We start from the raw sequence: 27,390 nt of genomic DNA, 5'->3' as shown, positions 1-27,390 counted from the left end.
GCGGCCTGGCCTCATTGGGCAGGATCACGCCGCGAGCGCCGACTGGCTGAGCCAGCACCGAACAGAGCCAATTCCCTTGGTGGAAGAGCCTCGGCAGATTCTCGGCTCACGCGGGCGGGGAGAAAAGGGTGGCTGCAGGCCGCTGGAGCGCTGAGGATGAAGGCTGCGGACGCGCTGGGGACAGCCAGGGGGCCGCCTACGGACGGGTAAGGGTTGCGACCTCGCCCTTGTGTCGGCGACAGGACTGGAAGGGTTGGGTGGGGCGATCCGGCTCGGGGACTCTCTGGTCTGGCCTGAGATTGAGTTAGGGTCAGAGAGGCCAGAGAAGAGCGTCACCTTTCGTGTTGGAGCAGACACTGTACTCACTGGGCAACTGAGACCCGGAGAAGGGAAGGGACGTGCCAAGCCTTGTCGCAGAGGTTCGGACGTCTGGGAGTTAGCGGCCAAATGCAGCTGAGGCTCTTTCTTTGAGCGTGTCCCTTCAAGAGCACCCCCTGCCTCTCAAGTAGGTTCCAAGACAGGATCACTGTAGTTCTCGCCTGGCTTAAAGCAGCCCAGGGAAGTGAGCTGGAGGCCTGGGAGCGGACTTGGAAGGGAGTGAAGCAGATATGAGCGTGAGAGGGAGCAGGTCATCAAAATATATTCTTTTTGGCACCCAAACACTCCAGGTGGATAGCGAGGGGCATTGCAGGCGGAGACACCTCCTAAGCAAAGTCACAGGAGTTTTGCAAGTGTGAGACCTGCCTGGAGAATTACAACGGGACGTGTGCTCTCAGCCCTTACCTGCTTCCCCTCTGGGCAGGGGACAGAGCATAAGTTTCTCAGGCTGAGAAAGCCTGAGGTTTACTGACATTGATTAAACGACAGTGTTCACCGACCTTCTGCCCTTTACCCTCTTCCTCTTTGAGCATAAACCAGGTCCAAAACCTTGCAGTCATATTTGACTCTTTTCGTGCCCCCTTCCCATTAACCAGCCTCCAAGTTCTATCCATTTTCCCCCTTAAATGCCGTTTCTTTTCTCTTTCCCACCTCTGCTGCTCGCTCCTCTCCCACTTCAGGCCTTCAGCAGCAGCCTCCCTATGAGTACAAGCCAGACAGCCAGCCCCTCTGTTTGACTCACGCCTCCAGGGCCTTAGAACTTGGCTTAGGGATCTCCTCCCCGCCTGGGTTTACCCTCATCGGAAGTCAAAGGCACTTCTGCAATGTTCTGCTAAGCCTGACTCCCACCCCAGATGCTGGACTCCCTGAATGTCTGTGCTGTGCAAGGTTCTGTTTGGCAATGGCCTTGTGAATGAGGGAATGTATGAGTGAGTGAGCTGACACCAGGGTGCTTTTTCACAACTTTTTGACAAGTTACAGCTCCCCTTTTACCCCTGGGGCTTCTTTCAGCCCTACAGCAACTCTGAAGTCTGTGGGAAGGATCGCTGCTCTACAGATGAGGCCTCTTACACCAGCCGCAGCAGCACAGTTCAACCCATACTCTCCATTCCAGGGTCCTTGCTGGCCCTCCAGGGGCTCACAGCCTGGCGGGCCAGGACAGATGTGGCGGGGAGAAAGCCTAAAGCTGTGTGCTATGTTAGAATGAGAACAGAAACCTGTTCTGAGGAAGCTGCTAACCTTGCCCGGGGAGGAGGAGGAGGTTTCGCAGAGGGGACAGCTGAGCAGAGCAGCTCACCATGGAGAGGACAGGGAGAATATTCCAGGTGGAGGGAACAGCATAAGCTAAAGCTCTCAGGCTGGCTTTGTCAGTGGCCACCACAAATTCAAAATCAGGGCCTTTCTGTGTCCTAAAAGTCAGTAGACCAGCAGAGAGATGAATGACTGACAGAAGCACAGAGACACCTCAGATCCATGAAAGGACAAGACTGAGCTGATTGAGACTTCTGGGGAAGTGGTGGGAAGCCTTGGATGTTGTTGGCGTCGTTCTCCCACAGACTAGGGTATCGAGCTCGCGGTGGCCACAGTGTAGCTTCCTGCACTGAGTCTGTGGACAGCAGCAGGCCAGGCCCCAACTACCCCAACACACCCCTCTGAGCTGCTCTGGATTTCCGCTTCACAAAGAGCCTGGTCTCCCACGTTCGCAAAGGAAGGAACACTTGTCTCTATCTGGTTCGAAATGGACAGACTATCCCGTCCTTTTGTCCCCAGGACTCACTAGCTGGAGACTCTCCCCAGCAGGAAGGCGGTGATGGGCTCACTCCCTTCTCTCGGTATCTAATCCTATCAGTGACCTTCCTCCCCCTTGCCCAGAAGTGGAGCCAGGCGCTTGGGTTTCCCTAATAGAAGATGGTTCTCTTCCTAGATTCTTTTTAGCCTAAGGCCTTGTCCCAGTGTGTATAGAGGAACAAGGGCATACGTACTGGTTTTAATTCAGACACCTATCATTTTAAAGGAAGAAGACTTGAGGCTTCTGATATGTGAACCTTAGAACGTTGCTCTTTGGGGTCTTATTTTCTCACTTACAGCTGTTCGTGTGCATGTATGTGTGGTACAATAGACAGAACTGAAAATTTACCATTTTAACCATTTTGAGTGTACAGTTCAGTGGCATTAAGTGCGTTCACACTGTCGTGCAACCATCACCACCATCCGTCTCCAGAACTCTTTTCATCTCGTAGAACTGAAACTCTATATGTACTAAGCATCACTTCCCGATTCTCCCACTTCTCCCAGCCCCTGGCACCCTCCCTTCTACTTTCTGTGTCTATGAATTTGACTACTCTAGGGACCTCATGTAAGTAGAATCATATAGTATTTGTCCTTTTGTGTCTGGCTTCTTTCACTTAGTATAATGTCTCCAAGGTTCTTATTTCACTTAGCTTACGTTCATCCATGTTGTAGCATGTGTCAGAATGTCCCTTCTTTTCATTTTTATTTTATTGTTGTAAGAACACTTAAGATGAGATCCACCATATTAATAAATGTTTGAATGTACAATAGGTACAACACACCTCTAGAGCTTACTCATCTTGCTTAACTGAAACTTTCTGCCCGTTGATCAGTAACTCCCCCTTTCCCCCTCCCCCAGTCCCTGGCAACCACCGTTCCACTCTTTGATTCTGTGAGTTTGATTACTTTAGGTCCCTCATATAAGTGGAATCATGCAGTATTTGTCCTTCTGTGACTGGCTTATTTCACTTAGCATAATGTTCTCAAAGTTCATCCATGTCTCATATAGTGGAATCTCCTTTTTTAAGGCTTAATAGTATTCCATTGTGTGTATATACCACATTTTTTTTATCTATTCATCCATCAATGAACACTTAGGTTGTTTGCATGTTGGCTGTTGTGAATAGTGCTGCAATGAGCTTAGGAGTACCCATGTCTCTTCAAGATTCTGGCTTCAACTCTTTTGAATATATACCCAGAATTGGAATTGCTGGATCATATGGTGGTTTGGTGGTTCTATTTGAATTTTTAAGGAACCTCCATACTGTTTTCTACAGTAGCTGTATCGTTTTTCCATTCCCGCCAACGGTATACAAAGGTTCCAGTTTCTCCACATCCTTGCCAACACTTATCTTTTGACTTTTTGATAACAGCCATCCTGACAGGGGTGAAGTGGTATCTCATTGAAGTTTTGTTTTACATTTCCCTGATGATTAATGACATTGAGCATTTTTTCATGTACCTGTTGGCCATCTGTATGTCTTCTCTGGAGAGATGTCTATTCAAGTCCTAAGCTCATTTTCTAATCAGGTTATTAGTTTGGGTTGGATTTTTTTTTCTTTTCTTTTTTAGCTATTGATTTGAAGTTCCTAATACAGTCTGGAGATTAACTCCTTATTAGATACAAGTTTTGCAGATATTTTCTCCCATTCCATAGTTGCCAGAATTTCCTTCGTTTTTAAGGCTGAATAATATTCCATTTTATCTGTTTATCCATCAACGGACACTTGACTTGCTTCCACCTTTTGGCTGCGGTTCATAGTGCTGCCATGAACATGCGTGTACAAATATCTGTTCAAATCCCTGCTTTCAGTTTTTTGGAGTATGTACCCAGACGTGGAATTGCTTGATCCTACGGTCATTCTATGTTTAATATTTTTAGGAACCACCATACTGTTTCCCACAGCAGCTGCGCCATTTTACGTTCCCACCAACAGTGAACAAGGGTTCCAGTTTCTTTACATCCTTGTCAACACTTGTTATTTTCTGTTTTCTGGGGTTTTTTGATAATAGCCATCCTAACAGGTATGAGGTGATTGCCCACTGTGGTTTTGATTTGCATTTCCCTGACGATTAGGGAGGTTGAGCATACTTGCATGTGCTCATTGGTCATCTGTAAAGTATATCTTTTTTAGAGAAATGTCTGTTAAATCACAACTCTTCTTGGTGTTCATTTGGACGTGAACATATATCACATGGGGGATTTAGGTTGCAGGGGAGGGGGGCTGCCAGTGGGATCTGATTCATTCCCTAGGCTAGACCTGGGTACCCAGCCTCTACAGACCACTAAAGTATCAGCAAAATTCTTATCTGGCTTAAAGTATTTACAAACTTTAAAATAATTTGTATATAATTTGAGACAAATTAGATTTGATTTTGTTTTTGTTTTTAAAGAGGCTGGTTTGCTGAGAATTGTATATGCATTACTTGAAAGTTATGTTATGGATCCAGGCTCCCTCCGCAAGCCCTAGGGGAGGATCCTTCCTGCCTCTGCCAGCTTCTGGGGGTTCCAGGTGTCCCTGGGCTTGTGACCACAGCACTCCAAATGCTGTCTGCCCTCTCATTTCCTCATGCTTCCCTGAGTATCAGGAGAGATTGAGTAAGAAACCAGCAGTGGGTATTGGTGAGTGTAACACCACCAGAAAAATAACAAACCCATTTGCCCCCAGTGAAGCTCCTGCATCTTAGATGCGGGTGTCTGTGTGTACGCGGTTGAAAGCAGAAAGCATGGGTGCGTACACACACCATGTATTCATGAGTCCAGTGGACGTGTGAGGGCCAAGATGTAGTGGTGAGCAAGACAGACAGGACCTCTAGGCACACTGTTTGCTAGGCCTTGGTGCAAGTGCCCAGATCCTTGTTCCCTGGCAGATGCACATTGAACCAAATGGACAAAATGTTCGCCAGCCACATCTGTTTAGGGAGAACAGATGACAGGGCCATCTGCCGACACAAAGAGGATTATGGTGTACAAGGCAGACGGGATAGGCCTAGAGCTACAGGTGAACTTCGCTTATTCGTTGGTGTGCTTTCTAAAAAGTTCTGTGAAAAATGAAGTTTTGAAATATATTTCCTAATAACTTCCATTGTGGTCGCAGAAATATGTGTCCCCAAAATGGCTCCATCAGACATCGAGGATCCTAACATCCATTTCCAGGCCACAAAATCAGCTCCTACAGGGACACGTGACAGAGTGTGTGTGTGTGTGTGTGTGTGTGTGTGTGTGTGTGTGTGTGTGTGATTGGGCTGCCTGCCTGCCACCTCCTCACTGAAGAGTATTCTCTGAATCTAGCCTTTTGCAAGCAGTTAGACTTTCTTTGTCATGGATTTTGCCACCCGCCGGTGTTAGGGGATCTGTGACTTAGGTAGATTGACCGCTGCCAAGAAAGCAGATCAAGACCTAATGCACTGTAACCCCAAAGTGAACGGCTTCTCTTTGTTTGCGGTTCAGTGGTTTGGTCTTGTTGTGGGACTTTATCACCTGACATGCTTTGCTACTGTCTCCTGATTATGAACTGCTGGGTCCCCACCACACTCTGGCCACTTCCCGAGGGTTTCCGGTGGCCCCAGACACTCTGAGTTCTATATGTGGTCAGGGTGGCTTTAATTCCACCAACAAGGAGAGCTCTGTCTCTTCTTACTCTTCCTCCTCACAGCATCCCATGCCCTGGCACCATGGGGATGAGCACTGAGTCTGCTTTATCGAGCTGCAGCAGAGAGACATGGCTTGAGCAGATTGATACACTTTCCGACAGTGCCAGGACTGCAACCTGGGCCTCCCCGGGTCTGTGCGTTTTCCCACCGCGCTGCCACAGTCTACTAGTCTACTGATCGACTCGAGAGAAATAGACAATAATTGAAGTGCTGTGGGAAAAGCTGTGATGTTAGACATATTCTTTTCATTGTAACTGATGGATGAGATTATTTAACTGGCTTCCTGTTCTGCCTGGAGCCAAATATACAGTGAGTTATGGGCCCAGTCAGGCCCTTCTCTGAGGGCAGCCTGCATCACAGGAATGTTCGCTGAGTGCTTCATCCAGCAGCTGAAGCTGTGGTTGAGCTCTTTGTGAAAACTCCATGTGTGCGTGTGCGGGGGGGCATCCACACAGAACACTAATAACTAAAAGATGGTTCAGTTTATATAACATGTCTGTCTCTAAATATGTCTTTAAGGACCGAAAAGTTGACTGCAGACAGGGCCAAATTTGCAGCTGAAATGGAACAAGCAGCTGGTGAGCCAGTGCGAGACCAGGGCACATGGACACATTTGACAGAAGACATTCCAAAAGTGAGTACGAAAAGGGTTAACCAAAACCAGGTAAGGGGAAAGTCGAACACATACATACCAACAAGACATTGATACATAGCTATGGGTTAAAAATCGTATTTGGTTCATTTATTAAATCAATCAATGTTGAGTATTGTTTCTTTATAGAAGATATATATCTTTATTTAAGGCACCAGTTACTTACTGCTGTGTAACAAACTCTGTCAGAATGTAGTGGTTTAAAACAACACCCATTTCTTTGTTCACGATTCTACAGGTTGGGCTCGGCCCAGCAGGGGGCAGGGGTTCCTTGGTGGGTCTCCCCTGGGCTTGCTGTCACAGCCGCTATCATGGGGACCCTGAGGTGTATGTTCCAGGCAGCCTCACACACATGGCAGTAACTGCTGGCTGTCAGCTGGGTGCCTCGGTTTGCCTTCACGTGGCCTCCAGCAGGTTAGACTGTGCTTCTGGGTAGAATGGCAGAAGCCTTTCCAGGGCCAACAAGGGCGGTAGCAAGGCCTCCTAAAGTCTAGCGTCGCAAGTGTCAGAAGGGACTTGAAGGAATTGTCAGGCCTCTTGGAGATTTTTCCACAAAGATCTGCAAAGAGTGGGTTGGATTCACTTTTGCTGAACGAACACTTCAGAAATGAAATCACACCAAGGTAAAAAATGTGTTTATATCAAATGTTAGTAAATTAGGGATTCCCAGGAGGTTGCCAGAGGTCAGCAGATCGCCCTGGTTTTACTGTACAGCTCGGAGTAAGGTCTTCTCTCTGCCTCTGTGGTTGAGCGTAAATCTGACATTCTAGCGCTCAGACAAACCACCAGAGCTCCTTGCCGTCTGTAGCTCATTATTTGTGTGAACCAGGACTTTACTCAGCAACCAGAAACAATCCGGATTCGGATGGTTGTTCGTTCTCATTGATTGACTTTATAGGGAGTAAAAGTTACACAAAGTACTACAATAGAAAGAACACTTTCACCCTAACTTATATATACATTCTGTGTAAGACTTCTCTGAGAAAATGGCCCACGGCTAAAGACAAGGGAAAACAGAAAAGGATGGAATAAACCCAGTGACCTGGAGCATTCTCTTTTCTCAAGATCATATTGCAATGAAATAGTATGTCTAGATGGCTTTCTTTCCTATTCTTTTTTTCTTTTTGCGGCACGCGGGCCTCTCACTGTTGTGGCCTCTCCCGTTGCGGAGCACAGGCTCCGGACGCGCAGGCTCAGCGGCCATGGCTCACGGGCCCAGCCGCTCCGCGGCACGTGGGATCTTCCCGGACCGGGGCACGAACCCGTGTCCCCTGCCTCGGCAGGCGGACTCTCAACCACTGCGCCACCAGGGAAGCCCCTCTTTCCTTTTCCTATTCTTAAAACTGTCTCCAAGATGTCAATTTTATAACTCCCGGCAGTACCCCATTCTTGAGTCTCGCTACCTGTTTCCAGCCTGGAGTCTCATTCTTACTTGTTAGTGCATATTCCTTCTGTCTGCTGGGCCCACTTGCCCCGTGCCATCTTTCATGGCCATGAAAAGTTAAGTGGTTATTTCACATGATCTCCTGTAACCAAATACCATGGTTCCATCCCACATCTGACTTCTCTGGGGTAAATGCCAGCTCTGTTCTCATCATTACAAAACTCTCTGTGGCACAGCTGCTGACCCACGCTTCCCAGGCAATATTGGTGCAACATTTCAATATAATAAAAAAATCCACGTCACTGTCAAAGAGAGGAGTACGGATTGCTCACATTTAAAATCGTGAAACGAGATTGCACTAGACATAGTAGCAAGGTTATTTGATTTGTTTTTAATGAGACCATATCAGCCTTTTGAAACAACTGTAACTAGAGATTGCAGATAATATAAACAAGAGACTCTGAAATCCTTTGGGATGCCCTTAGACATGTCTAGTTCAGACCCTCTTTGGGCTCAGGCAGATTTTTACTAAACCAAGAAAAAATAGCTTGGGAAGCAAGGATGCTCAGAGTTATTCTAAAAAACTGCATTTGCCTGTGCAGCTGACTTGGGGGGAACGGGAGGATAAGGGATTGCCGAAAGGGGGATCGAGTGGGATTTGTGTAATTTCATTTGCCTATGCCCTGGGGGTGTGTTAGAAATTTTAGTAAAGGTACAAATAATGTAGCGTGCTGTGATTACATGTATATGGCAGTAACCGAAGCATAGACGAGAATCTGGTGCGGGGGGGGGGGCACAGTGAGGCTGACTCTGTCAGGAGATTACAAATGCCTGAACAAATGATGCTAACGCTACAGAGCCGTCTACAGAGGGCCTGGTGGACTCCACTAACAATACCACTCCAGATGGGACGACAGGTTGAGAGGGGCAGAGCCGTAGAAGAGGCTCTGGCACCCCTGCAGTCTCCTGCATGTCTCAGTTATACAGGCATTTAGGGCATACATAGCAGGTTGGTTGGTTGGTTTTTTAATCAGGAGCAGAATTTCTTTACGATCTCTACTTCATCCCCAACTTTGATTTACTGTACATGAGCTCAGGGAAGAATGGGGGTTTGTCATCTTAAGGAAGCCCAGATATGGTTTTACAAAGACCCCAGGGAGGAGGGATATACCAGGGCCTCCATCTGGGCCCCTTGTAGCCAGCTTCATCAGCGTACACCAGCTACAGTTTTGCATCGACTCCCTGGAGTCAGAATATTCAAGTGCCTGCATGTGGGGCACTGTCCTTCCTTTATCCCCAATTACCAGAGTTGGACTTTAGCCAAGAGTGCATGTGTTGCAGAAACTGAAATGTAAACACCATAGCTCTCCCCTAATTTTTCAACAACTTCCTCAGAGCTCAGAGAAGGGGAAGCAAAGCCCTGGGCCTGGCTGATGAACAGCTCACCCATCCTCCCTGCAACCCCACCAGGAGATCCCATCAGACAAAAGCACAGTCTTACATGGATGTGCTAAGGCGAGAAGGGGTTAGGTGACGAGTCCTAAGCCACACAGCCAGCCCTATAGTGGTTGGGGAGCAAAGGGGGCTGACTTTGCCCTGTAAGTAGAAGTAAGAAGACTCTGTAAGAAGTAAGAAGACTCTGCTTTCTCCTTTCTGATATTTTAAGTGCACACTGTCAATTGAGTGGGTGGCACGTTTTGATTTGTTCTGTTTTTCCATTCATGTGTGTGGTTGGTCGGTTGGTTGGTTTGCTTTTTGCCTTAGAAGTGCCCATGGATCAGCTATTGGGAACAAGAAGGTGTCACTTTTTTTTTTTTTTTTTTGCCACACTGTGCAGCTTGTGAGATCTTAGATCCCCGACCAGGGATTGAACCTGGGCCACGGCAGTGAAAGCACCGAGTCATAAGCACTGGACCGCCAGGGAACTCCCCTCAGGTCATCCAGTCTCACCAAAGTCTGCCTCAGTATCATTTGCTATCCTGCCTCTCCTGATCCCAGGAGAGAAGGTTGGCATTGGTGATAGGACACCAGAATTATATGAAGCTTCCAACTTGGCTCAAGAACAGTTTCAAACTAAGAGATGGACCTGCCATCGCAGTGGCTCATGGTCTGTGAGTCCAGGCTCTTAATAGTTCTCAGCACACCCGTACCCCACTGCCATCCCTCCCTTTCTGCAGGCCATGAAATGCACAGTGATCGGAGGCTCTGGGTTCCTGGGGCAGCACATGGTGGAGCAGCTGCTGGCAAGAGGCTACGCTGTCAACGTATTTGACATTCGGCAAGGGTTCGACGATCCCCGCGTGCAGTTCTTCCTGGGCGACCTCTGCAGCCAACAGGTAACAGACCACCCAGCCTTGCCGATTGCCCCAGGCCCCTGAAGGGAGACTACCAGACTTACGCTGCTCAGAGGCCAGCCAAGTTGTTGTTTCTAAAACAAAAGTTTTTTTGAAAAATTGTGAAGTTATAGGAAAGAATTTAACACACACCCACATTGTTACTAGTGAGAATGAGTAACTGTCATCTCTGTCACTACTACTCCACTCTGCCCTGGTAGTTCGAAGGCAAGTGTGGCCAATACATAAATGAGTGGGTGTAGCTGAGTAGCAATAAAACTTTATTTACAAAAAGTTGTCCGCAGGCCATAGTGTGCCGACTGTGGCCCCAGAGTGTATATCCAAAAGTGCAATTGCTGGCGTTTTTTTTTTTTAATTGAGATATAATTCACATTCCAGAAATTTCACATTTCTAAAGTGTACAATTCAGTGGTTGTTAGTCTGTTCACAAAGTGATGCGTCCCTCACCGCTATGTAATTCCAGAACATTGTCACCACCCAAAAAGGAAACCCCAGGCCTGCTAGCAGTCATTCCCCGTTTCCTGTCCTCCCCACCGCCGCCAGCCCTTGGCAACCATACATCTCCCATCTCTATTCTGGACACTTCACATAAGTGGAATCATAATATTTGTCGTTTTGTGACTGACTTCTTTCCCTTAATGTTTTCAGGATTTAGCCGAGTTATAAGGGTGTTAATATTTTGAATTTTAAGATGTTGCCAAATTGCTCAGCAAGGCTGCTTTGTCACTTAAGCTCACAGCAGCCGTGTGGTAGGATCCCCATTGCTCATGTCCTTGCCAGCACTTGGTATTCTTAGACGTTTTGGTATTGCCCTTCTGGAGAGTGTGAAGTGCTACCTCAGTGACGCTTAGTGTCACATGTGCCCCCTGCACGGGTGGCTAGGCGCCACGCCTTTTCCTGACCCTCCTCTGTGAAATGCGTGTCGCTGACCTTCGCTCATTAGTCTTTGGCTTTACCTTGTTCTTCCTATAGGGATGTGTAATTCCTTTCTATTTGAGACAGTCCTTCGCATGTTGTATGTATCACAGTGGCTTCCTTCAGCCTGTCACTGGGCTCTTCTTCTCGGCTTTGGCATCGTTGGCTATAGTTCGTTTATTTGTTTGTTTTGGATTTTAAGGCCATGGCTTCCCCTGCAGCCCTGTCAAATTCCAGGCTGTCTTCCTTACCCAACCCTCCCCACCTGTGGGCCTGGAGATGGGGTAGAAGTCTTCCTTGTTCATCATCACTGCTTCTCTCACCCTGACTCGAGCTCCCTCCAGCTTTGAAGGTAATACCAGCAGGCTGTACATACCCTCGTACCCTTCCTTGTGGCCATGATCCACAGCCACCCTCTCCCTTTCCCAGGTGACTCCATCTCATTTCTCAGTGGTTTTAGCTCCTGGCCAAGGTCAACCTCATCGTAATTGTTGGCAAGTTCAGTATTCACACCTATGATCCTGCCAGTACCCTCGCCTTGGCCTCCACTCCCATTGTCATTCCCTAGACCCGGACCTCGGTCGTCCCCAGTAAGTGTGTCCTCTCCGTGATCTCACTTACAGGTGTTGCACTGTGAGCCCCAGCTCCTATCTTTCCAGTTCACAGCCTCTAAGACCTCCACTCTACCAGGTCTGTGACCCACCCAGGCATCTGGCCGTTTCCCACTATCCCGCACCCCATTCAGAGCCTCCCTGCTGTCAAGTCTATGGCTGACTTTCTCCTGCATGATTCTCAGCCCTCATTGTATGTATCAGTCAGAGTTGTCCAGAGAAATAACCAGGGAGACATGGATCGTGGGGGCTGGCAAGTCTGAAATTTGCAGGACAGGCCGGCAGGCTGCAAGCTCAGGCAGTCCTGAGGCAGGTTTTCTTCTTCCTGAAACCACAGCTTTTACTCTTAGGCCTTTCGACTGATTGAATGAAGCCCACCCAGATTATCAAGGACAGTCTCCTTTGATTTCAAGTCAACTGATTGTAGATGTTAACCACAGCTACAGAATATCTTCAGAGCAGCCCCTGGACTAGTGTCTGCTGGAAAAATGGACACATAAACCTCCCCATCATGTTGTACTTCCTGGGTTAAACCCCAGCCCTGGTTAAATCCAGTTCTACCTCCGTGGGGTGTCTCTGTGCAGCCTAACGGGGCTGGAGAAGAAAACACAAGCTTGTTGCCTCTTTCTTCACGGTCGTGCTCTTCAAGCGACCCATGTACCTTCCGGCACCATATCCACAGACCTACACGCTTCACGTGCTTAGCCCTGGAAATGGCCCAGGCACCAGCTAGAGCCCGTGTCTTCTTCCCTGCTTGGTGATTCCTCTAGGGATTCTCCACCCTCTCTCCTTGATCAGCAAGTTGTCCTACCAGATCGCAGCCATCAGCACAGCGTCACCATCTTAAGGAAACAGAACGCCCTGATGCGGCTTTAGCTACTGCGCCACTTTCCCCTTGTGGCAATTTGTTCTCAGCACCTCTGACTGCTTCCCTCCATTGTCTCATAGCAGCACTCCAGCTAGGTCTTCACCTAACAGCCACTGATACAGCCACCAGGGACCTGGAAGCGACCAGATCTGGTGGCCACACCGTGCTTCTCATCTGCCTGGACCCTTCCGCGGCACCTGATAGTTTCTTCACTCACCACCCGCTCACTTCTCCTCCTGCCTCACCAATTGCCCCTCCTCAGTCTCCTTATCTCTGTAATGTCTAAACTTGGCAGGATCCAGGGCTTATTCCTTAGATCTCTTTTCTCCAAGCACACTTAGTGTCCTGGTGAATCCACTCCGGCTCACAGATTAAATAGTCTAGAAGCTAATAAGCTCCAAGCTTGAGATCTGCAGCCTCGTGTCTGTCCAGCTGCCTGCTGGCTATCTCTCTTTGTGCTGTATCTAAATTCAGCTCCTGGCTCCCTGCTACAAGCCGGCCCCCTCCCCCAGCACAGCCAACCTGCTGCTACTAAAGTCCTCACCATCTTGATAAATGCCCACTCTGTCTTTCGGATTGCTTTGGCCAGAAACTTTAGATTTATCCTTGATTCCTTTCTCTTCCGTACCCTCGATCCCATCCATCACCAAATCTTGTTGACTCCACTCTCAAAGTAGATCTCCGATCCATCAGCTCCTCACCCCTTCCATTACCACCCTGGTCCAAGCCACCACCCTTTTAATGCATAAATCAGACTTCAGGGCTCCTCTGTTCAGAAGCCTCCAGGAGTGTCCAGTCCTATTTATAGCAAACATACAGACCTGAATAATCACCCACAAGGCCCTGCGTGATCCGACCTCACCCGCTCCCACACTCCCCCTCATTGCTCCTGTCCAGGTGCACTGGCCTCCTTACTGCTTCTCAAACTCACCAACTGAGTTCTTGCCTCAGGACCTTTGCACTCGCTGCTCCTTCTGTCAGGAATGCTCTTTGTGAACCACAGAGCTTGTTCGGGAAATTCCTGTAAGTCTTTGAGCACCTTATGCTAAGCATCCAGCCCCTCTGGATCTCCCTTACTCCGCTTTGTTTCTGTGTAACACTTGGCACTAGCTGATATACTCTGTGTAAACTTAGGTATCTGTGCCCCCCACCCAGAGAATGGACCCTCCTTGATGGCAGGGATATGGTCTCATTTGATCACTGACGTGTCCCCTCAAAGGAGACAGGCTCTTTAGCAAACTTCAGCTCCCCTCCAAACCACTCCCCCACAACTCCCACGCCATCGTTGCCAGTATTTCGCTTCCAGATTTTCTTCACCCTGAAGACGGGGAAGGACGAGGGAGGGATCGACTGAAGTCTCCACCCATCAGCACCTCTCCTATCCCATTTCTCTCTCCCAGGTTCCTTCCTCTTCCTGCTGAAGCATTTCCTGTAGCATTCCCCCCAGCGAATATCTGTGCACAGTAAACTCGCTGAGTCCTTTCGTGCCCGAAAATGTCTCTGTCTAGTTTGGCTGCAGGTGGAATTCTCGTTTCACAATTTTCCCCCCATCGCTCAATCTCAGCATCGTTCCTCTGTAGGTCAGCTGAGTTTTCCTCATGACTTTTAGGATTTTCTTTTTTGTCCTTTATGGTCTGTAGAGAGTATCTCTAGGTCTGAATTTTAGTTTTCTTTTTGAATCCCACTCAGCACCTAGTGGGCCTCATTTTGAGAAAATTCTTCAAATATTGACTCTCCCCGCATTCTTTCTGGAAGCCTTACTGGACATACAGTAAAATCTTTCGTTATATTCTACACGTCTCTTAGTCTCTCCTCCATGTGTTCTTTCTCCTTCTGTCTTTATAATATTTTATAGATTCTCTCTATTCCATATACACTCACAGCCAGGCCTGTTTCATCTGTATTCCCTCCCCACCCTCAGATTATTTTAAAGCCAAACCTAGACATCTTGTCTTTTTTTTTTTGTAAATATTTCAGTTATTTGTTACTAAAAGATAAGAATCCTTTGAAAAAACACAACTCCATGACCACACCTAAAACATATTGACAATTGCTTAATTTCTAACCAGTGTTGAGATATCTCTGAATGTCTCACAATGTTTTTGTATAGTTGTCTTTCCAAATAAGGAAGCAAAAAGGTTGAGGAATATTGCAGTCAACTGAAGGGGCAGGACGGGACTGAAATGTTTAAGTCTCTCTTCATTTAGAAGTTCCCTTTCGCATTTTAAAGCTTTAGATTGTTCATTGAATGATGGACGTTTATCATAAACCATGGTCTGGATCTTGCAGATTTCATCCCCGTGGTGTTGTTGAACATGTCCATGTAGGTTATATTAAATACATTAAAATTATTTTCACCTGTTTCTTTTTACTTTTTTATGTTTTTTTATTTTTTTACTTCTATTTATTTAATTTTTTTGGCTGTGCCACACAGCTCGCGGGATCCTAGTTCCCCGAACAAGGATTGAACCCAGGCCTCCCCGCCGCCCCGCAGCGGAAGCGCAGAGTCGCAACCACTGGACCGCCAGGGAATTCCCACTTTTTCCTTTTTTAATGTGGCTACTACAAAGTGTGAAGTCATATCTATGCTTTGTATTATATTTCTAGTGGAGTAAAGACTGCATCTGGTTCTGGTTTGGTTTTTTTCCGTTGGGGCATCATGGATTGATACCCAACAGCCATAAGCACACCTGGTGCTCAGATTTTGCTTTCTACACACCACCGCCCATAATAGGAACCTGGGCTTCTTGGGAAAATAGCCTATGCAGGACTCTGGGGCAGGGTAGGTAGCACAAGGTGAGCCTGGAATATTTTCTTAGGACAAAATTAAGGACGTACTCAAAAACTAATGAGAATATGTCAAAAAGACACAGGAACCAATTTGAAGAGCCTCCACTGGCCAAATCTGGGACATTTTGAGCCTCACCAAATATAATAGTAGTGGATTACACAGAGGGAAAGGTACCTTTTTGATGGCCAGAATCGGGCAGCCATCCCGCTAAGCAAATGATTGGATCAACATCACCAACAATGGGACAGACTGGGTGATGCCCTGAGAAGGTCATAATGTCACTGGTGTGATGTTCTTGCCAAAAGTATTAAATCTAAAAGACTAATCCAAATTGAGGGGGCATTATTGGGACAGTTGGGGAAGCTTGGATAGAGACTAATGATTGCGTAGGAGTATCCTATCTGTTACATTTCTTGCATACGATGAATGTTTTGTGGTTATTTAGGGGATGTCTTTGTTCTTAGGAGGTGCCTGGTGAAGACTTGAGAGGCTAAGTGGCATGATGTCTACAGCTTACTCTCAAATGGTTTCAAGGAAAAACATCATGTCTACATAGAGAAAATTGTGGCAAAATGCTAATAATCGGTGGATCTAGGCACATAATTCATGGTTGTCTTTCTTTTGGTGATGTTAGTATCTATTGATCATTCCTAGATCTTATTACTCAGTTAAGGTTTCACAAAATGGTGACATGCTATTATTCTCTCTTTATTTCTTAGCTCAAATCTTTGTACCTTGTGCAGATTAAATGCTTGACTCCTTCCCTTTATTTGCCACTTTGCAAAAGGAATTCTTACTCATACTGGGGATCAAATTGTCCCTTCCTTTTTGGCCAGTGGGAGCGTCTTCAAGTTGGCTCTCGAGTCCTTTTAACAGGAATTATTTTCTGGTGCGACAAGGTGTTCCTGGCTCATCTTGTCTGTTTCCTGCCCCAGATCTGCAATCAGCCGTCGATCTCAGGAGCTCTGCTTCCCTGTAGCAATAAATAAAACGTACATGTTTTTGTCTCAGGTTACTGTTTTATGTCTAGTTTCACGGAAAGGAATGCTGCTGTGTATTGGGTATTTACACTGTCTTTTCATATGATTCATAATGTGTATCTATGGGCTCATCTTCCCCAGGAGCTTTAACTGCAGGTGCCCTGAATTGTACCCCACCCACCCACCACCCATGAGGCGCAAAGGCAAAGATGCTGCCTTTCTCTGGATCCCACAGGCTTCTCATGCCCCAAACCAGTTTTTATTTGGGCCCAGGTAATGGGGAGGGGGGTGGTTAAAGGGAAAATATGGTTTCTGTGCCGTGTACTTATGTGTTGTTTGACTCTTTTACAGTGAGAATGTATTTCTGTGTTGATTGTAGAATTATTAAAGGGCAAGACACCTACATGCCCCAGATTGGAGAGTGGTAATGTGAGGAGGATGTTTACTTGTCTAAAGCAGGAGGGATTTTTTTTTTGTCTTTGTTTGCTTCTCCAGGATCTGTACCCAGCTCTGAAAGGTGTAAGCACAGTTTTCCACTGCGCATCGCCCCCACCATCCAGTAACAACAAGGAACTCTTTTACAGAGTGAATTACGTTGGCACCAAGAATGTCATTGAAACTTGCAAAGAGGCTGGGGTTCAGGTAAGGGGAAAGCTGGAATGAGTGCTGTCGGGAGCGTGTGATGGCCCTTTCCAAGTGTGTGGGGACCAGGGCTCTTGTTCTCTTCCTGTGCCTCGCCAGGCTTGCTTCCTAAAGTGTTGTGAAGAGCCTAGAAATTCAGCCCTAGGACCTGCTGAGCATCTGAACAGACCATCTGAGGACCCTAAGCTTTATTAGTCTTGGTTAAAGAGCTACACAATTTAGAAATTGCTTGTATTTTTTTATTGTGGCTTAAATATATATATATATATAATGTAAATATATATAAAACATAAAATTTACCATTTTAACCATTTTTAAGTGTACAGCTCACTGGCATTAAGCACATTCACATTGCTGTACAAGCACCGCCATCGTCCGTCTCCAGAACTTTTTCATCATCCTAAGCTGAAATCTGTACCAATTAAACACTAACTCTCTCCTCCCCTCGCCCCTGGCGCCCGCCATTCTGCTTCCTGTCACTGTGAATTTGACTCTAGGGGCCTCATAGAAGTGGCATCAAACAACATGTGGCCGTTCGTGTCTGACTTACTTTACTTAGTGTAACATCTTCAGGGTTCGTCTGTGCTGTAGCAGGTGTCAGAACACCAGAGCTGTTTCCAGGTTTTGACACGGGGAGGGGTAAGGGTAAACTGGGACGAAGCGAGAGAGTGGCATGGACATATATACATATATATATATATATATACACATATATACTCTACCAAACGTGAAAGAGATAGCTAGTGGGAAGCAGCCACATAGCGCGGGGAGCTCAGCTCGGTGCTTTGTGACCACCTAGAGGGGTGGGATAGGGAGGGTGGGAGGGAGGGAGACGCAAGAGGGAAGAGATATGGGAATATATGTATATGTATAACTGAGTCACTTTGTTATAAAGCAGAAACTAACACACCATTGTAAAGCAATTATACTCCAATAAAAATGTTAAAAAAAAAAAGTTTGTAGGGGACTTCCCTGGCAGTCCAGTGGTTAAGACTCTGTGTATCCATTGCAGGGGTGTGGGTTCAATCCCTGGTTGGGAACTAAGATCCCGCATTCTGTGCAGCGTGGCCAAAAGAAAAGAAGGAAAACCTAAAACTTTGTAAAAATAATATCATGTTGAATATATCTTCCTGCAACTTGCTTTTTTTTTTTTTGCAGTACGCAGGCCTCTCACTGTTGTGGCCTCTCCCGTTGCAGAGCACAGGCTCTGGACGCACAGGCTCAGTGGCCATGGCTCACGGGCCCAGCCGCTCCGCGGCATGTGGGATCCTCCCGGACCGGGGCACGAACCCGTGTCCCCTGCATCAGCAGGCAGACTCTCAACAACTGTGCCACCAGGGAAGCCCCCAACTTGCTTTTTTTCCCCAACATTATGTTTTTGAGATTTCTCCATCTTGATATACATAGCTCTGGTATATTCACTGAAGTGGCAGGATTGCTCAGTGGGTAACAGTGCAGGAAGTGTTTTTTTTTAATGTAGTATTTAGGGAATGTCTCTCAATAGAGCAATCAAAAGATTGGTTACTACTGTGCTTTTCTTTTCAGAGATTTAAAGTGTTACTTCCCACATTTAAATCTTTAATCCACCAGGAATTTATGTCCGTATATGTTCTGAAGTAGACAGAGGATGTTTTGGTGCTCGGCAGCATGTGTTATACGATCCATCCTTTCTCCGCTGTTCAGCGCCCTATGCAGCACATCTGTGCGGGCCTGTTCCCGGCTCTCAAACTCTCTCGGCCCCTGTGCCCTGCCTTAGGATGAACCTCAGTATCTAGTGTAGGACAAGTCACTCCCCCAACCATGTTCTTCAGAGCTTGCTTGTCTACCCTCAGAATGGGAGAAAATATTTGCAAATGAAGCAACTGACAAAGGATTCATCTCCAAAATTTACAAGCAGCTCATGCAGCTCAATGTCAAAAAAACAAACAACCCAATCCAAAAATGGGCAGAAGACCTAAACAGACATTTCTCCAAAGAAGATACACAGATTGCCAACAAACACAGGAAAGGATGCTCAACATCATTAATCATTAGAGAAATGCAAATCAAAACTACAGTGAGGTTTCACCTCACACCAGGCAGAATGGCCATCATCAAAAAATCTAGAAACAATAAATGCTGGAGAGGGTGTGGAGAAAAGGGAACACTCTTGCACTGCTGGTGGGAATGTAAATTGATACAACCACTATGGAGAACAGTATGGAGGTTCCTTAAAACATTAAAAATAGAACTACCATATGACCCAGGAATCCCACTCCTGGGCATAAACCCTGAGAAAACCATAATTCAAAAAGAGTCATGGGGCTTCCCTGGTGGCACAGTGGTTGAGAATCCGCCTGCCAATGCAGGGGACATGGGTTCGAGCCCTGGTTCTGGGAAGATCCCACATGCCACGGAGCACCTAAGCTCGTGTGCCGCAACTACTGAGTCTGCATGCTGCAACTACTGAAACCTGCGCGCCTAGAGCCTGTGCTCCACAACAGGAGAAGCCACCGCAGAGAAGCCTGCGCACCACAGTGAAGAGTAGCCCCTGCTCGCCGCAACTAGAGAAAGCCCGCACACAGCAACGAAGACCCAATACAGCCAAAAATAAATAAATAAAATGAAAAAAAAAAGAGTCATGTACCACAATGTTCATAGCAGCTCTATTTACAATAGCCAGGACATGGAAGCAACCTAAGTGTCCGTTGACAGATGAATGGATAAAGAAGATGTGGCACATATATACAATGGAATATTACTCAGCCATAAAAAGAAACGAAATTGAGTTATTTGTAGTGAGGTGGATGGACCTAGAGTCTGTCATACAGAGTGAAGTAAGTCAGAAAGAGAAAAACAAATACCATATGCTAACACATATATATGGAATTTTTTTAAAAAATGGTTGTGAAGAACCTAGGGGTGGGACAGGAATAAAGACGCAGATGTAGAGAATGGACTTGAGGACATGGGGAGGAGGAAGGGTTAGCTGGGACAAAGTGAGAGAGCGGCATGGATTTATATATACTACCAAATGTAAAACAGCTAGCTAGTGGGAAGCAGTCACATAGCACAGGGAGATCAGCTCGGTGCTTTGTGACCACCTAGAGGGTTGGGACAGGGAGGGTGGGAGGGAGGGAGATGCACAAGGGAGGAGGTATGGGGGCATATGTATATGTATAGCTGATTCACTTTGTTATAAAGCAGAAACTAACACACCATTGTAAAGCAATTATACCCCAATAAAGATGTTTAAAAATTGAAAATATTTTATAAAATTTAAAAAAAAAGAATATGTGTATTCTTAGCCCTTTGCTCGTATACATTTTAGAACCAGCTTGTCAAGTTCCTTGATAAAGCCTGTTGGAAATGTTACTGTAATTGCCTCAAACCTAAAGGTAATTTGGGAGAGAATTGATATCTTTCAAATATTGAGTCTCCGTATCCATAAATATATACATGTCTATTTATCTCTCTCTTTAATGTCTTTCAATAGAGCTTTATACTTCATAAAGGTTTTGTACATCTTTTGTTAAATTTATTCCATGTACCTTGCTTTTAGTGGTTGAAATATCTTTCACATTACATTTTCAACTGCTACTGCGTAGGGGCACAGTTAATTTTTGTATACCGATTTTGTACTCAGCAACTTTGCTGAACTCTAATATTTTCTGTATATTCGTAGTGCTTTGTATGTAGACATTTGCAACACCTGTAAGTGGCAATAGTTTTGTTTCTTCTTTTCAAATCATTATACTTTGTTGTTTCCCTTATCCTACCATGCTGGCTAGAACTTCCAGGACCTTGTTGAATAAAAGTGATAAAGATGTGATTCGAGCTAATGGTGTTCAGTTTAGGATGGGCTGCCCTTAACCAGATAGCTGGAAGCTACGAACCCTCGTAAGAAAGCAACTTCCTTTCAAATAGCATTTCGCCAGTGGACATGCGCACGTGCCCATTCGTGTGTGCTGACGTGCCAAGGTTGGGATCAGAATCACCAGGGTCTTTTGCAGACAGGCATCTCCCTCGAAGTTTGTGGGCTATCCTTCCCCCATGGAGAATCGCTCCCATAGTGAGATACCATGAATAATGGAAGTCTGTTCTATCCCTTGGTTGTGATAAGAGGGGGGGAAGTGTGAAATTCACTGTTTTAGAGCGTGATACCATAATGTGTCTCAAATCCCCATACCTGCAAAAGATGGTGATCTTTGCATTATTTTAAGAAGGCCTGAAAAGGGAAGGCGTCACAGTAAAGAATCTGTATGGGGCGAGGGTTGTGAGCACGTGCCATTTGATTCTCTTTCCTACCTGACCATCGTGGTGTTTAAACAGCGATCGTTCCTGACTCATTTGTTTTAAATCTTCTGTTCTCCTCTGCCAGAAACTCATTTTAACCAGCAGTGCCAGTGTCATCTTTGAGGGTGTCGACATCAAAAATGGAACCGAAGACCTCCCTTATGCCAGGAAACCCATTGACTACTACACGGAGACGAAGATCTTACAGGAGAGAGTACGTACCTGAGAACTGGTTGAGTGAGTGACAAACGAGGTCCATGAACGTCTACAGAATTTAGATTCTTAAGAAGAATGTTTATGAACATAGGAAGTTAGTATTCTGATGCCTAATAAGTAAATTGGGCAGTAAAATCTGTGGATGGAATTCAATTTCAAGGATAATAACAGAAAAAATAATAACATAATAGCTTAATGTGGCCAGACGCTACTCTGTATTTTACGAGGAGCTGCCTCATTTAAACTTCGTAATGACCCCATAAGGCAGGTACTGTTACCGTCACCAGGTTACAGAGGAGGACAGTTGGTGCAGAGAGATTCGGAAGCTTCCTGAGGTCGCGCAGCTCTAGAGCCTGCACTCAACATGTATACCATGCAAGTTTACTGAACTGCTCCAGCAATCAGACAATTTATGACGACCCAAAGTGGGAGGCAGAACTCAGGCTAAACACTCAAGTGTGTTTTGATTTGAACACACCTTCCTAGTGGCACTCTTGCACCTCTGTCCTTTTTTTTTTTTTTTGAAATTAAACAATGGAAGGCTCTTGCTTTATTTTAAGGAAAAGTACTTTTCCACTTGGCAAGCCAGCTTCACCAGGGAGCACCTGGTTGTAGCAGCAGTCTGGGCCAAGTAGCAGAGACTGTGACAGTAGCCAGCTCCGGGACTAACGTCCAGGAGAATATTACCCTGAGGACACCCGATACTGTAGGCCATAGATGCTCATCGGCCACAGGCAGCTCACCTTAGCCAGGCAGCTGTGAGTTTGCCTCTCCCAGCTGTTGGCAGCGGGCCACGCCTACTGAGGTTTTCTTTCCCAGCCGGTATGTATGGAACCAGAGCTTAACGCCAGATTGGCCAGAGTCCCCCTGCGTGGCCTGAGTGTCAGCCGTCTCCCATCTGTTTGCTATTACTCCAACCCAGAAAGTCCCCAAAGACCTCATCTGCCGGGAGACCCAAGGGCTTCCTGGTGCAGCGCATGGAGGCCTAGCTTTTGCAAGCTCCAGTCCTGGGTCTGCCCGCCTGCTCCTTGGAGCACAGAGAGCCTCACGTAGCTCCCACCTGCTCAGACTTGACCCGAGGAGCGCTAAAGCTTCCACTGGGCCCCGTGCACCCTCCGCCAGCGCTCCTGGGTCTCCCGCCCCCTGGGCTCAGGTGCTGCAAGTGGCAGCTGTGGTTCAGACCATCGTCGTGTCACTTGCACTGACTCTTGGGTGCTCTGCTGGAAATGAGCTCAGCCTGTAAACGCCTCTGGCAGTAACTGTGCTGGAGCCTCCAGTTGGCGGCAGATGTCAAGCTGCTGCCGGCTTTCAAACGTGCTGACAGATAATAGATGGAGTGTGGTGTTATCTAGGACTCCCAGAGCTTTCTCCTCTTTAGTAACAGAGATGAGCCTCGGCTAGAGGGCATTTGAAGGCTTATTTAGTCATTTCCTCTGCCCCTGTGGGGACCAGGGCCTGGTGGGGGGAGGGGAGAGGCAGCTCCACCTTTGGGTAACTCCGATCATTGTGAACACAGTCAACAAGTGGCTTAAGCTCACTGGACCGAAACGTGAATGAGGATTTTGCCACCACGGAGTAGAAATCCTAGGTGAGGTGGGCCATCTCGTTTCAGCAGCACACAGCCTTGGCAGTAGTACCATCGTGGTCCCCATTTTTAACAACAACCTATCTGATCCTTTGGGAAGTTTTGTTCCCTTTGAGACAAAACTTGTTTCTCTGTACTTGAAGCCCTTAAGTGCTAGCTTGTACATTAAGCCACACAGAACATGGCTCTGAGGATTCACCCGACATGTTGGTCCATCTGTTTAGCTACTGAGTTGCTGCCCTGTTTCTCCCAGACCTTCTCCCTTCTCAGCCCCTTCTTCCAGCCCAGTTGGCTTCATCAGAGTCCCTTCCTAGGAGGTGGTACTCAGTTCTGACCACAACAGCCCAGGACTGGTGGAAACATACAGTTGGCACATGGAACTTAAGTCAGGAGCCGGTTTGGTGGCAGCAGCCTTACTGAAGGCCCCCAGCTAACTCATTAACTGGATCTCTCAGATATTTTCCACAAACTGCTGCATTCATGCATTTTAGTGTTTAAACCCCAACCCAGGCCTTTCTGTTAGATTCTACTGGTTTCGACCCAGCTGTCTCCTGTGTTTTCAGATTTGGGTGTTGGAGTGGGGAAAGGGATACAGAAGTAGTCCCGAATTATAAGTGTCACTGACGTGAGTCTGTAGCCCGGGGCGGTGGGTGGCATCCATGCCCTTGTGCAAGGTCCTGTCCCCTGGGGAGCATGTCTGCAGCCCACATGGTCCCTCTGCTCTGCCGCAGGCGGTACTGGGTGCCAACGATCCTGGCCAGAACTTCATAACCACAGCCATCCGCCCTCATGGCATCTTTGGCCCAAGGGACCCCCAGTTGGTCCCCATTCTCATCGAGGCGGCCAGGAAAGGCAAGATGAAGTTCATGATCGGGTAAGTTGCTGCTCTCCTCCCCGCACCCCCCGCCCTGGACACAGTCGGCTCTTGCCTTACGTGGCCTTCTCTGCTGCCCGCTGCTCATTTCCTGGGGCTGCCACAACAGATGAGGCTTCGAACGACAGAAATGGATTCACTCCCAGTGATGGAGGCCAGGACTCCAAAATCCAGGTGTGGGCAGGGTTGGCCCCACTGGAGGCTCTGAGGGAGAGTCTGTTCCAGGCCTCTCTCCCAGTCTCAGGTGGCTGCCAGCAGCCCTTGGCGTCCCTGGGCTTGTAGACCCGTCACTTCAGTCTCTGCCTACATCTTCATGTGACGTTCTTTCCTCTGTGTGTCTGTACCCAAACGTCCCTCCTCTTATAAGGACGCCAGTCATTGGGTTTCAGGCCCACCCTACACCAGTGTGACATTATCTAAACTAATTACATATTCAAAGACCTTATCTCCAGATAAGGCCAGAGTCACGAGTTCCAGGGAGACACGGATTGTGGCAGGACACTCTTGTGCCCCATGAACCCTCTCAGGTAGGCTGCGAAAACAGGCTCAGAGGGGAAACAATTGGCCCAGGGTTAAGGGCCAAGCCCTCCGCTCTCCTTGCATCTAGGAAGGCGGGGGTAGGTGTTCACATTCCTCCTCTGGGCAAGTGCAAGTGGGAGGGCTGCTGCAGGTGATGAGACTGGGACTGTGTCCCCAGTGTACCTTTCCTTCCCCCCTCCTCCCTCCCTCCCTCCCTTCCTCCCTTCCTTTCTTCCTTTCTTCCTTCTCTTTTCTCCCTTTCTTTCCCCATTTATCCCTGTGCCTTGCCACTTTGCCTCCCTGCCTTTCACTTGGCTTTCCTGCTGTGGGATTTGAAAGAGACAGTAGAAAACTCTGAGGCCAGAGAAAGGCATTAGCCCAGAGTGCCCTGGAGGGAGTTCAGAGCTGCTGCCCTAATTAGAGCCCAGAGCAGACAATACCAGTGTTGGCCACACTGGGACGGGGCAGGCAGGGCATGGGACTTGCAGATTCATTGGTGGGCCCTTAAATATCCCACTGGCCCTGAGGGCCTAGGAGCCCTGGCCTCCTGCCCATCTTCAACTGTTACGGATGCCCAGGTGTGCCAGGGGCTGGCATTGCCAAGGCGGGTCCTGGCCCTGGGTCCACGTGCAGGGGCTCTACCAGGTTCTCCCCCGGCGCAGGGAACCCATTCCTTGTGCACATGCAGGAACGGGGAGAACTTGGTGGACTTCACCTTCGTGGAAAACGTGGTCCACGGACACATCCTGGCTGCAGAGCACCTCTCCAGAGACACAGCCTTGGGTGGGAAGGTAAGGCACCTGCTTCTTCCTGCTTCTACCTGCTCGGCAGCAGCTGGCCCACCATTTCCTGCCCCTGTGTGTCCGCCTGCCTTCACAATTCTCCTCCCAGTGATTGGACCCACTGGCAAGTGGCTTCTGTGACCCTGCATCCTGGCAAAGCTGCTCTAGGATCCCACTGGGCCACGGTTGAGCCCCTCTGGTGGGGTGAGGTCAGCTCTCACGCAGAGATGAGAGAGCGCACGCGGGCTCCTTTCACTCCCACTCCTAGGGCCCCCGTCTTCTTTGTTTCTCACTCCGACCTTTGGAATCCCCCGTATTTGGGCTCATTTTTTTCTCCTGGGCCTCTGCCATTTTCCCCCTCCTGTAACTCTCAGTGTGGTGGCACGTTTCAGAAATGTCATATGGCCCGTTCGTTGCATCTGAAGATAAGATGATTTACTGCAGTTACCGTGATTAACACAATTATTAAATTAACAAACGTACCTTCCCAAGTGCAATCTAAGCTTCCCTTGAAATCCTGTCATCGCCTGAAAGCTGCCTGCAGCCTGCGGCCTGTGTAGGCTTAATAACCGCCTCACTTTCGAGCTGCCTTGCAAAGGAACTGGGGCGGGCAGGCAGGGAGTGGCCACTGGTTTCTCAAAATATTGGTCCTGGCTGAGCTCCAAGCTCCAAGCATGGCCTGCCGCCCCATCCTGCTGGAGAGCAGTTCCTAACTTCTCCTTCCCCCCTGCAGGCTTTTCACATCACCAACGATGAGCCCATCCCTTTCTGGACTTTCCTGTCCCGCATCCTGACAGGCCTCAATTACGAGGCCCCCAAGTACCACATCCCCTACTGGGTGGCCTACTACCTGGCCCTCCTGCTGTCCCTCCTGGTGACGGTAATCAGTCCCATAGCCCAGCTTCAGCCCACTTTCACGCCCATGCGGGTCGCGCTGGCTGGCACGTTCCATTACTACAGCTGTGAGAAAGCCAAAAAGATCATGGGCTACCGGCCGCTGGTCAGCATGGATGACGCCGTGGACAGGACGGTGCGGAGCTTTCGCCACCTGCGGAAGGTCGAGTGAGGCGGCCTGGAGCCCGGGCCCTTCCACGCACTCCCCAGCCGATAACTCTCTCCTTGCAGTGAGTTTCTTCTGAGCTTAGGTCTCCTCCGGCTGGTTCTGTGAGAGCACACCCACCCTTCTGTGACTCCGAGGGTGGCGAAATCAGCAGACGTTTCTTCTTCGTAGGACTGGATTTAGATTTCTTAAAATAGGGCAGCTTCCTGGTTTTCTGGTTTGTATTCTCTCCCTCTCCCCCACCCGCTTCCTCCTGGGTCCCTTATCATTCCAGTGGCCTTGTAAACAGTCAAAGAAGCCTAGGGAAGAAACAAGCCATTTGCTGATCGAGGAGGGGGTCCTAGACTTATTTCCATGCAGACTGTTCAAGGAGCCACAGATGACAGATACCCTAGAGAAAAGCAGAAGTTCTAAACACATGGTGAGGCTTCAAGTGTACGTTTTAAATAGACACAGAGTTTAGAGCAAAAACTTTTAAAAAGCTTGAATAACCGTAAACCCCCCAAATCCCTGGGGAGAAGAGCTACCAGTTGCTCATCTCCTTGCATGCTCCCAAGTTCTCTCTCAGGTGCAGCTGGTGTGCCTGCCTGCAGTATTTTTTCATACAGCATTCTTTGATGGGCACCTTTCTCTTTATCCACAGAGCCCTGTGCCCTTTTAATGGCAAGGTGGTGGTCTGCCCGAGTGGCATGCCGTTTGAAGCTGTTTAGCACCTCTCCTAACACGGGACATTGGGCAGGTTGACAGTAAGCCGTGGAAAAGGTCAGAGAGAAGAGTACCCCCTTTATCTGCTTGGAGTTTGGGCAGAAACAGCACGAGATGATGCCGAAAGGGCTACTTCCCTGCGGCTCACGCCCATAGAACCCTTCAGGCCAGTTCCTGACAGTCATCGCACATATAGTGATTCAGCATTCTTTATTTTCTGGTGCTCTGCTTACAGAATCTGGTTTCTTCTCAGACTCATTGAAATGTAACCTTAAAGACTTCTGTTTGCTTCTCTGCCTTTGTGCAAGGGTTGGGAGACAGCTGGGGAGACTGGAATAAAGTGAAGGTATTGTA

At 47.8% G+C, this 27,390-nt stretch overlaps 1 protein-coding gene across 2 annotated transcripts; it reads left to right on the top strand.

The window, feature by feature from the left end:
- On the top strand, positions 1 to 27,390 carry NSDHL (NAD(P) dependent 3-beta-hydroxysteroid dehydrogenase NSDHL). Of its 2 annotated transcripts, XR_002175851.3 has the most exons (9): positions 1 to 206; positions 6,343 to 6,457; positions 10,037 to 10,195; positions 16,874 to 17,020; positions 21,381 to 21,509; positions 23,828 to 23,970; positions 25,178 to 25,280; positions 26,005 to 26,752; positions 26,975 to 27,390. XR_002175851.3 is itself a non-coding variant. In XM_019932435.3 (8 exons), the coding sequence occupies exons 1-8, from the start codon at positions 157 to 159 to the stop codon at positions 26,335 to 26,337; spliced, it is 1,179 nt and encodes a 392-aa protein (XP_019787994.1). In that variant the 5' UTR covers positions 1 to 156; the 3' UTR covers positions 26,338 to 27,390. The 2 variants fall into 2 exon arrangements, 1 of the variants encoding a protein (XP_019787994.1); XM_019932435.3 differs by having other exon boundaries at positions 26,005 to 27,390.

This window comes from Tursiops truncatus, chromosome X (genome assembly GCF_011762595.2).
Source record: "Tursiops truncatus isolate mTurTru1 chromosome X, mTurTru1.mat.Y, whole genome shotgun sequence".
NCBI classification, from domain to species: Eukaryota; Metazoa; Chordata; class Mammalia; order Artiodactyla; family Delphinidae; genus Tursiops; species Tursiops truncatus.
The sequence above is the reverse complement of the archived record's forward strand: the minus strand, read 5'-3'. Positions and strand labels throughout refer to the sequence as shown.